The sequence below is a fragment of the Idiotropiscis lumnitzeri genome, chromosome 3 (genome assembly GCF_059441095.1).
Source record: "Idiotropiscis lumnitzeri isolate Australia: NSW breed Sydney's pygmy pipehorse chromosome 3, RoL_Ilum_1.0, whole genome shotgun sequence".
Classification (NCBI taxonomy): Eukaryota; Metazoa; Chordata; class Actinopteri; order Syngnathiformes; family Syngnathidae; genus Idiotropiscis; species Idiotropiscis lumnitzeri.
The window spans coordinates 13583001-13595951 of record NC_142393.1 but is presented as its reverse complement, the minus strand read 5'-3'; the positions used below and the strand labels follow the sequence as shown (position 1 = coordinate 13595951).

The 12951-nt window shown below is 44.1% G+C and overlaps 1 protein-coding gene across 5 annotated transcripts in view; it reads right to left on the bottom strand.

Moving 5' to 3' along the window:
• Positions 1–1032: 1032 nt before the first annotated feature.
• mbd6 (methyl-CpG binding domain protein 6) overlaps positions 1033–12951 on the bottom strand; it is a 30899-nt gene continuing 18980 nt past the window's right edge. For all 5 annotated transcript variants that reach the window (XM_088290354.1, XM_088290353.1, XM_088290356.1 and 2 more), the window contains 11 exons: positions 11168–11307; positions 10408–10510; positions 9438–9609; positions 6785–9190; positions 5354–6321; positions 4923–5031; positions 4672–4817; positions 3498–4202; positions 2997–3049; positions 2830–2902; positions 1033–1948 (listed from right to left, as the gene is read on the bottom strand). In XM_088290354.1, coding sequence (XP_088146480.1) covers positions 1877–1948; positions 2830–2902; positions 2997–3049; positions 3498–4202; positions 4672–4817; positions 4923–5031; positions 5354–6321; positions 6785–9190; positions 9438–9609; positions 10408–10510; positions 11168–11283 — 4923 coding nt within the window. In that variant the 5' untranslated portion in view covers positions 11284–11307 and the 3' untranslated portion in view covers positions 1033–1876. The remainder of the gene's footprint in view (positions 1949–2829; positions 2903–2996; positions 3050–3497; positions 4203–4671; positions 4818–4922; positions 5032–5353; positions 6322–6784; positions 9191–9437; positions 9610–10407; positions 10511–11167; positions 11308–12951) is intronic.

Here is a 12951-nt window from a genome sequence, read left to right as displayed (position 1 = left end):
AAAACGGTTTGCTTAAGGGTACAAACCAAGAAACCCCATTGATGTTTACTATCAACCATTTTATTAACTGCGGTTGGGTTCAGCCACAATGAATGTAATTAGAAGTAGCACCATTCAAGATCATTGATCTGTGTGTTTAGAGAGCACCAGTCCAAAGTTTGGAAACCCCTTCACAAGACATAAGTCAAGGTTTAGATGTTAAATTGTGTGTGTAAAGGCGCTATACAAAGGGTGTAAACATGAAATTAACACAGCGGAGTTTCTGTAAATAGTTTTAATATTAAATAAAAAAAGACTCCCATATAAAAAAAGAAAGCTACAGTCCACAATTTAATCGCCTTTTTTTTTTTTTAAACATAAGTATTGAAAGCCAGGGTGTAGAATGAGAAAAATACTCCCAGAAAAATTCACAATTGTTTGCACTCATCTCTTTTTTCTAAACCATATAAAATCATAATAAAACACATTAACTGTACATATATACAAATCTCCAAGTGTATAGAAATTGCATAATTTGCTTTTTTTTTTTCTTTTTTGTTAAATACAGCTAGAGATGAGGGGAGGGCAGTGTGAGGATATCATTCCATAATCTACAGTTAGACAAAGACTCATCAAATCCACATAAGCTATCACAGCTCTGGCTTTTAAGAATTCCCATTTTGTTCATGGAGGGGGGGGGGGGCGCTATAAGATGGATGGCTGTATACTGAAGGGAGGAAGTTAAAGAAATCCGATTACGGTGGCATTATACTATGAAAGAAAAATAAAATCATACACCTACGTTTTCAGCACCATCTGAAAACAGGAATTTGCTTTAAAGGGGAAGTCAACCCCATAAAAACTATCACAACAAAATGTTCTGTGTCTTCACTAGTCGAAAATGGCATTTTGATTAATATTGCGTTTGTGGAACATGAGTTACGCGGCAAAATCAACCCGTTTTTAGCCATCCCAGTGCGCGTTACTTGTTGACTGAAAATGACATCACAGTTGCTCAGATCTCAAGTAACGACCAATCACAGATCACCTGAAGCTGAACCATGAGCAACTGTGATGTCATTTTCAGTCAACAGAAGTGACAAAATGGCCACCCTCTGCGATCGCTAAAAAGGGAAAAATGGATTTTACTGCTGAACTCATATTCCACAAAGGCAATTTAAACCAGAATGCCATGTTTCGAATAGAGGGCCTGCATAGAACCCATTGTTATAAAGAAATGTTTTGGGTTGACTTCACCTCTAAAGAGTCCTTTCTGGATTTGAAGAGAGGTTCTCATTCATATCATGACCAGAATTCCAACTAAACCACGGCCGGCAAGTGAGGGGCTCAGCAATAGCACTGTTGTCCTACACAATCAACATATTAGAAAGACACACACGCACACACGCACGCACACACACACACACACACACACACATACAATTACATACACACTTTCCACAGAGAGCATGGTTCAAGTAGACGGGCTTCATTGTGACTCACAGTAACATAGATGAGAACAGCACTTGTTCTGTGTGTTAAAAAAAAAAAAAAGTGATATGACGCTAACATCATGAAGAGACCTGTGATCACACCAACACAACCATTTTTGTGTGAACTAGACCTAAGAGTGAGAAAATATCCACTTTTTTTTTTTAAATTTCATTTAAATTATTTTTTCCCCCAGACTGGAGCTCGTCCTAAGCGTTATTTTCCACTGGTTTCCATGGCGTTGGTTAACATGAACAGCGTAATTAGTGCAGGTGAATGAGAATGAAGATAAAATGGAAAAAAACAAACCAAAAAAAAAAACAAGTGACATGGGTGGCTGCATGACTGGAGCCAGGAAGCGAGGTCTGATTGGTGAACAGCTGTGACTGACAGCTCCCGCCACCAATCATTGCCTCTGAGACCTCGCTACTCGTCTCCTCCTGCCTCGGACTGATGTGTCGGGCTTCAACAGGGCTGTCTGCAACAGGACGCAGGGGGGAAAAAAATGTTATTCAAGTTTAACGATACATTAAATGATGCTGAAGGTTTCATTTTGAACATAAATATGGAAACAAGTTGTAGAAAAATAAGGAGTTTTTTTTTTAATCTTTTTTTTAACAAGAAACCAGTCATCTTTATCTCCAGACACTTGTGCAGTAGTGTACTCTTCACAATAAAATAATAGTAAATAATAGCATCTTTTATCCCTTAAAAGGTGCTGTATAAAATACATAAAGGTGTGTTAAAAGAAAAATTCCAGGCCAGGTGCCACAAGATATCAGATCACCACTCAGCACATCTACAATTACTTCCTGAGGCGTTTGCTTCATCGAATATGCGAGAAGAGGTGAGAGTTGTGGCAGGACATGTGGCTGCATCACCATGACCACGCACCTTCTTTCTCACCTGTCCCCGGCTCAGTGGATTTATTTTCCTCTTTCCAAAGATCAAGTTGATCATCAAGGGATCACGTTTTGAAGAAGTCGACGACAAAACAACACAGCTGTTAAGGATCCCTGAAAAATCCTTCCAGGAGTGTAGGAAGATGTTGCAGAGAACGCTGGGCAAGGCCTTAGACACCAGGGTGATTACTGCAAAACTTGTAGTTTGAATATGAAATAGCTCTTTTGTGACACGAGTCTTGGAATTTTTTGGGCACACCTCATATAGTATTTTATTCAACCACAATCAAGTCATTGTTGATATCACGGGTGTCCTAAATTCATAGCATTGTTGATTAACATAATATGTTTCTAGAAGGTCAGGTTTAGCCTAACCAACAATGTGATTCTTTAATCAGGACTCGCTTTAATCAATCGCATTGCACTGCTGCCAGTTCCAGTATATTATGAGACATACCGTAGTAGCCTTTGTTTCCTCGAGTGCTGTTGTAGCATCAACGTCTCTGAAGTCCTCCAACACGTTCTGCAGCCTGACACACAAAATAAGTATCAATGAGACTCTTACATGATGAAAAATAACTAAATTAAGAACTCGGCTCAAGAATCACGAATGAAGCAACTTACGTTTGTTTTCTTTTTCTCCCTCGACGGCCTCCAGACACAGTTCCTGATTGTTCCTTAGTGGAAAATGCATCATAATGACACCGTTGGTCAGACGTTTTAAAATGCAATCCAACAGTTGATTGTACATTGCAAAAAACAAATGTTGAAACCATTAAAATAGTACAGCGTAGTAACAGACCATTATGAATATTTCAAGCGACAAATGTAACCTTATGACAACTGTACTCTTTTGACACTAGTTACTAAATTTCTGTGAGCCTGTTTTACTTGACTCCGCTTTTAGAATGTTTTAAAGAGAGTACAACAATTGCAGTGTCTCTGGAATGAATTTTACATTTTGAAAAGCAGCGATACAGTAATCCCTCGCCACCTCGCTTTTTGCGGCTTCAGAAAATGAGGGAATACTGTATACAGTGTGGTTTGGTGGGCTTTCAAAGTTGAGGATGCAACGCTGCATTTAAATGAACAGGCTGAGTTAAATGAGAAACAGCAGACACTCACCCTTCCCTGTTCACTGTGCAACAATGTCCCCGGTGCATCGTCACAAGGCCTCCCACTGCAACCATCCCTGGGACTCAGATAACCTGCCTGTCGCTCCACACCAGAACAGTCTGTCTTTGCTTCCTCCAAGTATATGGACGGCAAAGGGGGCTCTGGATGGGTGTGCCCCTCCACCATGACAGTTTTTCTTTGTAAAGGCGATGTGGCCACATCCTCGGTAGGTTTGGGCGTACCCTGGGCTGGAGAATGGGCTGCCGCTTCCAAGCTGAGGCGTGACAAGTCTGGGTTTCGCAGGGAGCAAGCCCGTCGTGGGCTGAGGGAGACGGGGGCACTCGCCTGGTGCTGAGTTGGGGCAGGTGTGGAGAGAGTGTGGTGCTCCATTGGGAAAGTGACAGGCGGTAAGGCACAGAAAGGTGATGTAGGGTCAGACGGCCCAGAGTGGACCCCGTCTTCCTGCTCTTTAGCATTAATTTGAAGGAAGGAGGTGTAAATAGTATCCATAAAAGAGGTGTAGGGGTCGATAACTGGCCTGCCATCAGACCCTCGCTGTGGCGGTCGGCTAGGTTCTTGGGCCGGCGTTGGAGTCGGACTAGCAACTTCTTCAGGAGAGATCTGAGAGGCGGGAATATCACTGTGAGGGGCGGGGCTCTGTGTTTCCTGCAACGAGTCAGACTTCTCTCCCTCGGAGGATGGTGCAAGATTCAGCTTAAGGGAGAAAAGCAAAAATCGAAGATTAAATTAACTGTGGGGGAAACAGCAGGCATCTGATATCAATTCAACATCAATGTGGTTAGTGAGGCTGGACAAACTGAGTAAGGGTTTACCAATGACCGATTTGAATTCCAACTCACATTGTATAAATTGTCAGATAAAGTCAAATTTTATGAGTGAAGTGGTCACACCATATGGTCTGACGCAGAGACTTGTGTTAAAGTTAGTCATTGCTTAATGACCTCTACAGACAGTACAGTCGGTAGTTAGCCCACTTTCAAAAGGCCATCAGCTGTCAAAACAGATCAAGCAAGAGGGCATTTCCAATAAAGATGCGCTTCTCTACGCACTCAAAACTTAAAGACAGAGACCCATTGCACTGTGCTGGTATGCTTAATCTTGTGTTCGGTCAACATATTTGACTACATATCAGACTGAAATTGTTCACATGTCAGTTACTGACCTGAATGTTGTTGAGCAAGTTGATGGTCCCATCAGGACCTTGCAGAAGAGGCATACCCAAGGATGAGGTCTGGACTGAGGGTAGGAGGATGGAACCAGCTCCAATACCCATCATGTTATGGAGTCCGGCGATGCCAGAAATGTCTCCTACAAAGCCGTGTTCCATAAATAATTGGGATAATATTAGTGGCCATTAGTTTATTTATGTGCCATGAGACGTATCCTCAGATTTACATTACTTATTACACTCACCTAACACAGCAGGGTTAAGCAAAGTGGGAAGTAATTGCTGAAGAATGGGGTTTTCTTTGCCTTGGAGAGATAGGGGGATGAGGGTTTCCACACCAGCATCAGACAGTTCCTGTCAAAATTTCTGAAATTAGGCCACTGTAATGTACAAAAATCTCCATCATGCAAACATAACTCTTGAAAAATTGAATTTTAAAACGAAAGAAAAAAAGAATTCCACTACAGGTCGCAGTTGGTGGTGCTTTGCGTTATAGTACTTTGAGAGACAAAATAACTTTTTCTGTATTAAATTGTAACTATCACCAACAAAAAGGTAATTACGGAAACTATGTGACTAACAGAGATAATGAAACTAATAAAGAAAGAAACTCAGGGTGCATCGGAGGAAACTACGACATGGTACGAGGAAAGAGCCTCAGGAGAGGGGAGCCTACCTGAGGTTGGGTATGCTGAACAGGGGTTAAGTGGGTATGGGGTAGGTCAGCGGCATTTAGAGCAGCTGTAAGGAGGGCGGGGTTAAAAGGCAGGAAGGTCGCTGGATGATGAGGAAGGGCAGCAGGAAGGAGCAGAGACTGCAGAGCTTGAACAGAGCCCTCCGCTCCAGGCGGGAGGGGTAGGCCCTGGGTGACTTCCAGAAGCCCCGGCCCCTGAAGAGTTGATGGATCCAGGAGCGCAGCGGCCTTGTCCAACGTGAGGCCCTCCAAAGTGGCAGGGATCTGTGGCGGCTGCTGAAGAGGAACCTCCAAGCTGACCTGACCCAACTGACCAAGGCCAGATAGTGGTAACAGAGGCGCCTGGTGTTGCCCAAGCAGCAATGATGCCATAAGCAGAGTTTGAAGACTTGGTTTCTCTGTTAGCCCCAAATCAGATTCCTGTCCTGTGGCAGAAGCCGAGGCTGGAGGTGGGATTGGGTTTAGAAGGCCCAACAGACTAAGAGGTAAGTCCCCTTGCACACCGCTCAACAGGGGCAACAACGGAAAGAGAGGATTATTGTTTATTTGTTGCTGCTTCTGTTGCTGATCCTGGCTTTGCTGCTGTGTCTCTGCTTGGATCATTAACGGCTGCTGCTCTGCAAGATTTTGTGTTGCAGCAGTGGAAGGGGGAACCTGTGCATTCTGCCCACCCAACCACAGCCCTCCGAGGTGTAATGAGGACAGGACCGTGGGGTCAAGGATGGATGGGAGGCCTCCTGTGGAAGACAGCAGCTGAAGGAGCTGATCTTGGTTCATGAAAGGGAAGGCCTCTGCCAGAGGTAAAGGAGCTGTCGAGTCGCTCATAACTGAAGGTGTCTGAAGACTGTCCTCCCCAAGCTGAGAGGAGCCGACAACCTCCGAACTGGTGGGAGTCAGAGGTTTTGTTGGTGTGGAGTTCTTCAAGTCCCCATGTCCAGCGTCACCGGAACCTGGAAAAGAACAGGGAAAAACTTCACTCAAGAGTGTGAAAGTGACAATTATATTTTTATCTTACATTGTCATATGTTTTTATTTCATCATAAGCATTGTGTGTGTGCGTGGTTGAGAAAAGAAAAAGAAAAAAATGGCTGTAAGTCTGCTTGTTCATGTACATGCGTGTTACGTAGATTGTTCTCAACCCCGATTGGCCGCACCGACCCGGCCGTAAATTCACTTCACCCTAAGCGGGTGGAATGGAACAAGAAGCAAAATTTCCAGAGATGGGCATATATCCATACATCAACGTTTATCTATGTGTGCCCTGTGAATGGCTGCCGACCAATTCAGGGTGTACTCCACCTACGTCCGGAAGGCAGCTGGGATAGCTCCAGTACGCCCACAACCCTCATGAGGATAAGCGGCTCGGGAAAATAGATGGATGGTATATACAAAAACCCAGAGAGCGTTACTCACCTGCAGGGTGATTTTCTTGGGAAGACATCACGACATCTGTTGTATGGTCAGCTGAGCTGCGTTCCTCCTGCCGCACAGTAGAGGATGCTGCAAGAAGGGCTAGAACATGGTTGCTAAGATCAAGAGGCTTTGGAGAGGTGGATAACGCCACAGAAACATTGCCTTGTGGGGGACTCGGGTCAGCTGTTGACACGTCATTGCTGCTCATGCTCTGTGGCGATGCTTCTGGAGAAAGTACTCGGGAAACAGTGTCAGTTGCTGGAATGTGATTCTCAGTTGGATGATGCCTGTCAAGTGGAGTTGGGGCCACATAAGACGCAGATGGGCTGCTGCTGTTGTTTAAAGCTAAATTGGAGCGTGACCGCATTGAGCATGTAGAAGAATGTCTTTGTAGAGGACTTAATCTCACCGACTGAGATTGTGACTGCACTGATCTGAAATGAGTGGAGGTGCGGGGGGGAGAAAGCATCTCTGAAACCAAAGGGATCGTATTAGTGTTACTGGTTCGGCATGGTGACGGAGGCTGCGTGTGGTTGCCACTGGAATGAGGGGTTATAGAAGAGGATGAAAGTGTGGTGCTCTGCGTTTTAGTGTGTCCACTCCCTTCAATAGGCAAAGATCCCAAATGAGCTGGAGCAGGGTTAGAAGCCGAGGCTGCGGCCTGAGCATTCTGTACACTGAGTAAGTGCAAAAGAGCAGAGAGTGGCTGGTTTGGAGGATCCAAGCTAAGGGGTGTCTGTGCCAAGCCTGTAGTGATATCCAAAGCTTCCGTCTGTCGAGAAGTTCCGGGAGGATGTGCTGTTTGCTTGCAAGTCAAGAACTTGGATATCTGCCCTGGTGGCAGATGATGGTGGTGCTCGGGGGTGACACTATTCGGGTTCTGCACATCTGAGGTTGAGGCAGAGCGCGGGAAAGCCGACGATGATAAGTTCATAGCGATAGCCAAAACAGAGTCTCCTGGCTGGGTCTTCTGCGGCCCATTGGCCAGCTGCTGGGTGTCTTTGATCATGCCGAGAACAGTGGGAGATCGCCTCCGCCTCTTCCTGTGCGATGCGTTTTGCTCTGTTTTAGGAGGCAATTGGGGCAAGGAAGAGGCCAGGGACTGGGCCAAGGAGTGGGGTGAAGGAAATAGGACAGAAGAGGCTGCTGCTAGAGAAGGATAGCGAGGCCTAGAGGCAGCAATAGGGGAGGAAAGGTGGCTGTTTTTTAAAGTGCTGTTTGTTACCTTTGTCGACTGTTTTTGCTGTGCCTCCGTCATGATTTCCAAGGAGGAGGACACACCTGTTTGGCTGCAGGCCACATTGGAGCCCTGGCCTTGGGTTACCTGGCTAGCCAGCTGAGCTTTAGCAGCCGCAGAGAGCAGACTACTTGCAGGAAAAGAAGTTGAGGGCGGTAGCTGGCCCTGGTGACTATGGTGGTTCAAAAATTGTCCCACAGTAGCACTGGAGATTCCCGCAGGATTCAACCCAAAACTTGATGGTAATGTGCTGGAACTCGCTGTACACTTTGAGGGTTTCAGAGGGGGAGCATGAGGACTGTGACTGCTTTGGTTAGTCAATATGTTGGGGTGAGTAGGATTTGGAAGGTGGTGGTTATTAGTGCTACTGTTGCCAGAGTTCTTAAACTGCTCCAAGATGTCTTCCAGCTTAAACTTGAAGATGTGAGGACTAGGGTTAGGTGAACCACAAGGGGGAGGGGAGTGTGGAGAGGAAGAGCAGGAATTCCTCCGCCGTGACAAATTACTTGCTGTCAGCCCTTCGGCCGCTGCATTTGAGCTTCCACCCTGATCAGAGACATGCGAGGGGGAGGCCGAAGGGTAGTGCGACCGCTGCTGAGGAGACACACAATTGATGTTATGGACAGAGGGAGAAAGGATGGGAGAGGGCGAGAGGGGAGAGCCTCCACCTATGACGCCATGTGGATGCTGCGCTTGTGTCTGTGAAACTCTTCCTCCTATGACGCTTTTAGGAGAGGAGCAAGGTGGTGAAGCTCGGGGCCTTAGGAGAGGGGAGGCGGGAGTTTCAGGAGTTTGGGACATTTTCTGACCTTGACTGACATTTTGAGAGGTGGGAGTGCGGGGTGACCTTTGGGAAACATGGTAAGCAGGGAATGGGGGGCTGCTGGAAGTGGTAAAGGGCACAGTTTGAGGAAGAGGAGGATGATGAAGCCTTCGTAAAGCATCAAGGGGATGGTGAGAGTTTGTGCCTGTGTGGGGGCCTGGGGAGGAACCGTTATAAGGATAAATAAATTTGTGAGAGGAATTGGGGCTGGCGCAGGGGTTGGGGTGGGTATTATTCTGAGGTTGTGCAGGAGTCGGATGAAATCTGGGATGGTAAATGCCTCGGTCCTCTTCTTCTCGGTCAAGAGCCCTCTTTGGGTTGCAACTGCCCACTCCCTTGCTCACCTCTGGGGAAAAAAAAATATTTTGATGGTTGAAAATGATGAAACGTTGCTTTCCGATGACAACAACCTAAGTAAGGTGCGATCAATTAAGTCGGCAGGCCTTATGAAAATAACAATCAGCCTATTTAATGCATTATTAGTGTGTTGCTACCAATATTTATACATTTGCTTACTCAATTTGGCCATTATGATGACAGTCGGCATGGCCGCCAGAACGTTAATATGCGAGAATCATAGAGGATTGTCTTACCTGTGTGATGAAGGTGAGCAAAGGGCAGCTGTGACGCTTGCATACTGCGACACAGAGCGGCCATCGCTACCACTTTCCTGCGATGGTTGCACAGTTTGGTCATGTCTTGCTCTGTTTTGCCTAAAGGCTGCTTGTGCTGCTCTACCTTTACCGCCAACGTAAAGTTAAAAACCTGTTTAATTAAAAGAAATAAATAAATCAGGGACCAGGTTGTTGTGACACTAAATTATATTCTCTGGGAGCTGAAAATGACAAACTAGTTCAGTCTCAGAACAACTCAATACATATTGAAAAAAAAAAAAAAATCAACAATTTACATGAAATATATTCAGTCAGTGAATTTCCTTGAATGAATTTCTGATGCTCTCGGGAGGTCCTCCCAGACAAAAAAACAGGACATCAATGAGCTCTGGGAAGCAACGATACATGAAGTCCCAGGGGTAGAGGGTACCATAGCAAACACTGGCCACAGCTTGTATGGATGTGCCCCCTTGAGGAGCTGCGCTACATCAACAACAAATGCTGTGAGCAGCAGACACTGCCTCAAGCTACCAATGACAAGGAAAAAGGTCTTTGGCAACTGTACGGAAAACAAGTGAACAGTGTTGTCTTGACAATTGGCTGTTATTTATTTATTATTTTTTTATTTTTCTAATTTGCATTCAATCTTGTGAAATTGATTCCAGATTGATACTAGTGGAATCATCTGAACTGGACAAGTAGATGTACCACATGTGTGATTGACATGGAGTATGCGAATGTTTTTCAAGCAGTGCATTTTGCTCTTGAATACCATACTACATTCTGTGAGGGAATTTTATTTTTTTTGCTCAAATGAACCTCAACGTTACCCAATAAGCAGACCACTGGCTCATATCAGATGTTGATAGATTGAGTTATGCACAGTCAAATATACCACCATTTTGCCAATTCTCGCCAAGTACACAATAGCACAAGCAAACAGATTTACCTTGTTGATGACAAGCGGACACTCCAGACCACATTTACAGGTGCCATCAGTCAACAGATAGGTCTTCACCTCATCCAGGGAGGACAGAGAAGTACCACTGGGACTACAAAAACATACGCATATGCACTTAAGTATCTCCTCGCTGACTGATAAATATCTGGAATGGCTGTAGAGTTTTAAGTCAAACTTGCAGTATGTAATTTTGAAACATAACACAGAGCTTTGTTGTTTCTCTGACTTACTGCCTAAGTCTTTGAAAAGGGAGTGATTTTTACCCATCTGATGAAATTAGAGTTATGCAGTCATTAAAAAAATGTTTAGCCACAGCTTGCTTATGTAACTAGAAAGGCACCACGTACTAAAGTGAGAGCAGATATAAAGAGCAGATTCAAGGTTGAAATATGACATGTCAAGATGAGTTGAAGAAAAAGGTAAACATCACATGCGATTCACATTTTGAAACCTTAATATTTCAGAAAATTATTCATTAAATAAAATGGGCTGGATACACATTGCACCATATTCACTTGCTCTTCAGCATTTTTGCATGTATCGGAAGAAGTCATTGCATTCATAATATTTCTCTGATTTCCTAATATTCTGTTTATAGTATTTCTACTGAACAAGATGGCAGTTTAATTACAGGCGGGAGGAAGGATTGCATTAAATAAAGTTCAGGTTCAGAACCACAATTACGTTGATGATGTTGCCTAAATACTATGGATCTTACTTTGTATTTTTATCAGCACAATCAACGCACCTGACATACGCCACCTGGCCGCCGTGCACTCTCCTTTGCCAGCCGATTGGGACGTGTATGGCAGCAGTGACCACCCCATCCTTGTCCCCACCGCCAGTCTCACTTCCTCCCATCATTCTGTAGCTGCAGCCTGCCAGCGGCTTGGTACACAGACACAACAAACCTTCACTCAAATCATACCGGTTCTTTGACAATTGCAGCAGCAAAACCACACAACTTTTAACTTAATTTTGTTTGAGCCAAGTTTGGGGGTTGTGGGGGTGCTTTAGATGTGGTCCAGCTTTTGAACAATGAACTGTATCTTGTGTGAGCTATCAACGCACTGTACAAGACCAGCATGAAAGGATGATCGCTTTCGAATATGAAAAGAAAATGCACCACATTACCATGAAGTAAACAAATTTAAACCATAACAATCTACAGTATGTCCTAGAACATTTGATGCTATTGCGGTGTACTGTTTTAGAAGGAACAATGTGTGACTGTTGAGTGCAACGTTAGCTTTAGCTTCTTGTGCTAACCACCAGTTAGTGAGCAGTCAACTAACTAGCTTTTATATGGTAGTCAGTGGCGATCAAGCGGTACAGTGGGAGACTGAAATTTCACTGCGTGACTCGAGTTGCGTTTTGGATAGAAATCATAATGGCACAAAGAGAAAAAAAACACATTGGTATTATTTATTATTGTTTGTTGTGGTTTCGTCACTGCCCTGTGTTGATGCAACGGAGTCGCGTCAATGCAATTACAATCTGTAATGATACGGGTTGATTCACATGCTCTGTGAATGTAAACACATCAGCTGTGTGTCACTCACAAATGTGCATGGAACTAGACAGTCAAAAATATAAAAATAAATCGGATAAAACATTAAATTGGGATTTGGTACTTGGCCCTGCCGTGCAAATCCTGCCTTGTGTGTGTGTGTGTGTGGTGTTCTAATGTCTTTTACAACAATCTGTCAAAAGTAGAATTGAAAAGGCGGGGAGGTTTTGCCTATTCTTTTCTGCCAGCCATTTATTAACCAGTTATATCATTATTTTTAAAAACCAGTTTTGGTAAATGAACGAACAAGCCCAAAACCGTGTCTCCAGGGAGTGTAGTTCTTTCTCTGTGCAATCAATGCACACTTTAAAACATTGGTCCAAATTCACTAACAGTGCACATCCACAAATTTGTGCTTAAAGCGTGCATTCACGTTAGACGCACGAATGTGTGACCATGCATTCGCACAACTAATGAAGGATGCCATTTTCGAAAAAGTTTTTACTCGAGATACACGACACATTGAAATTATACTCATTTATAAAAACCACAAAGATAACTGCCACAGGGAATCTGCTCATCAGTTGACTAAATGACTTCAACAACCGTGAAAAGGACACTTCAAAGATTTTCACCCTCATTCTGTTCCAGTGCTAGTACGTGCAAGGGCTGGGCAATATGGACAAAAATCTCATTATTCTTGCCAGATAGCTCGATAGCAATGTGATACTATGGGATCAAAGAAAACTAAGCTTGTAAAAAGCAAAATATCAATTCAAAGGGATAAGGAAGGTGCATTTTTTTTAATTATTACAACTTAGTGACAGTCATCAATAGCAACAAAATGGGCTAAAAATTAAATTTACTACGTACTCCGATTACGCAACCTCTTAAAATTGGAAAAAACGGCTTGGTGACCAAGAAGAGAGAAACGTGTTTCCAAGTATTTTTTTTGTATTCATAGATAGTTTTGTAGCATCAGTGCAAATCAGCATTGTGTATAGTTTTGGTCCCATCGTGCA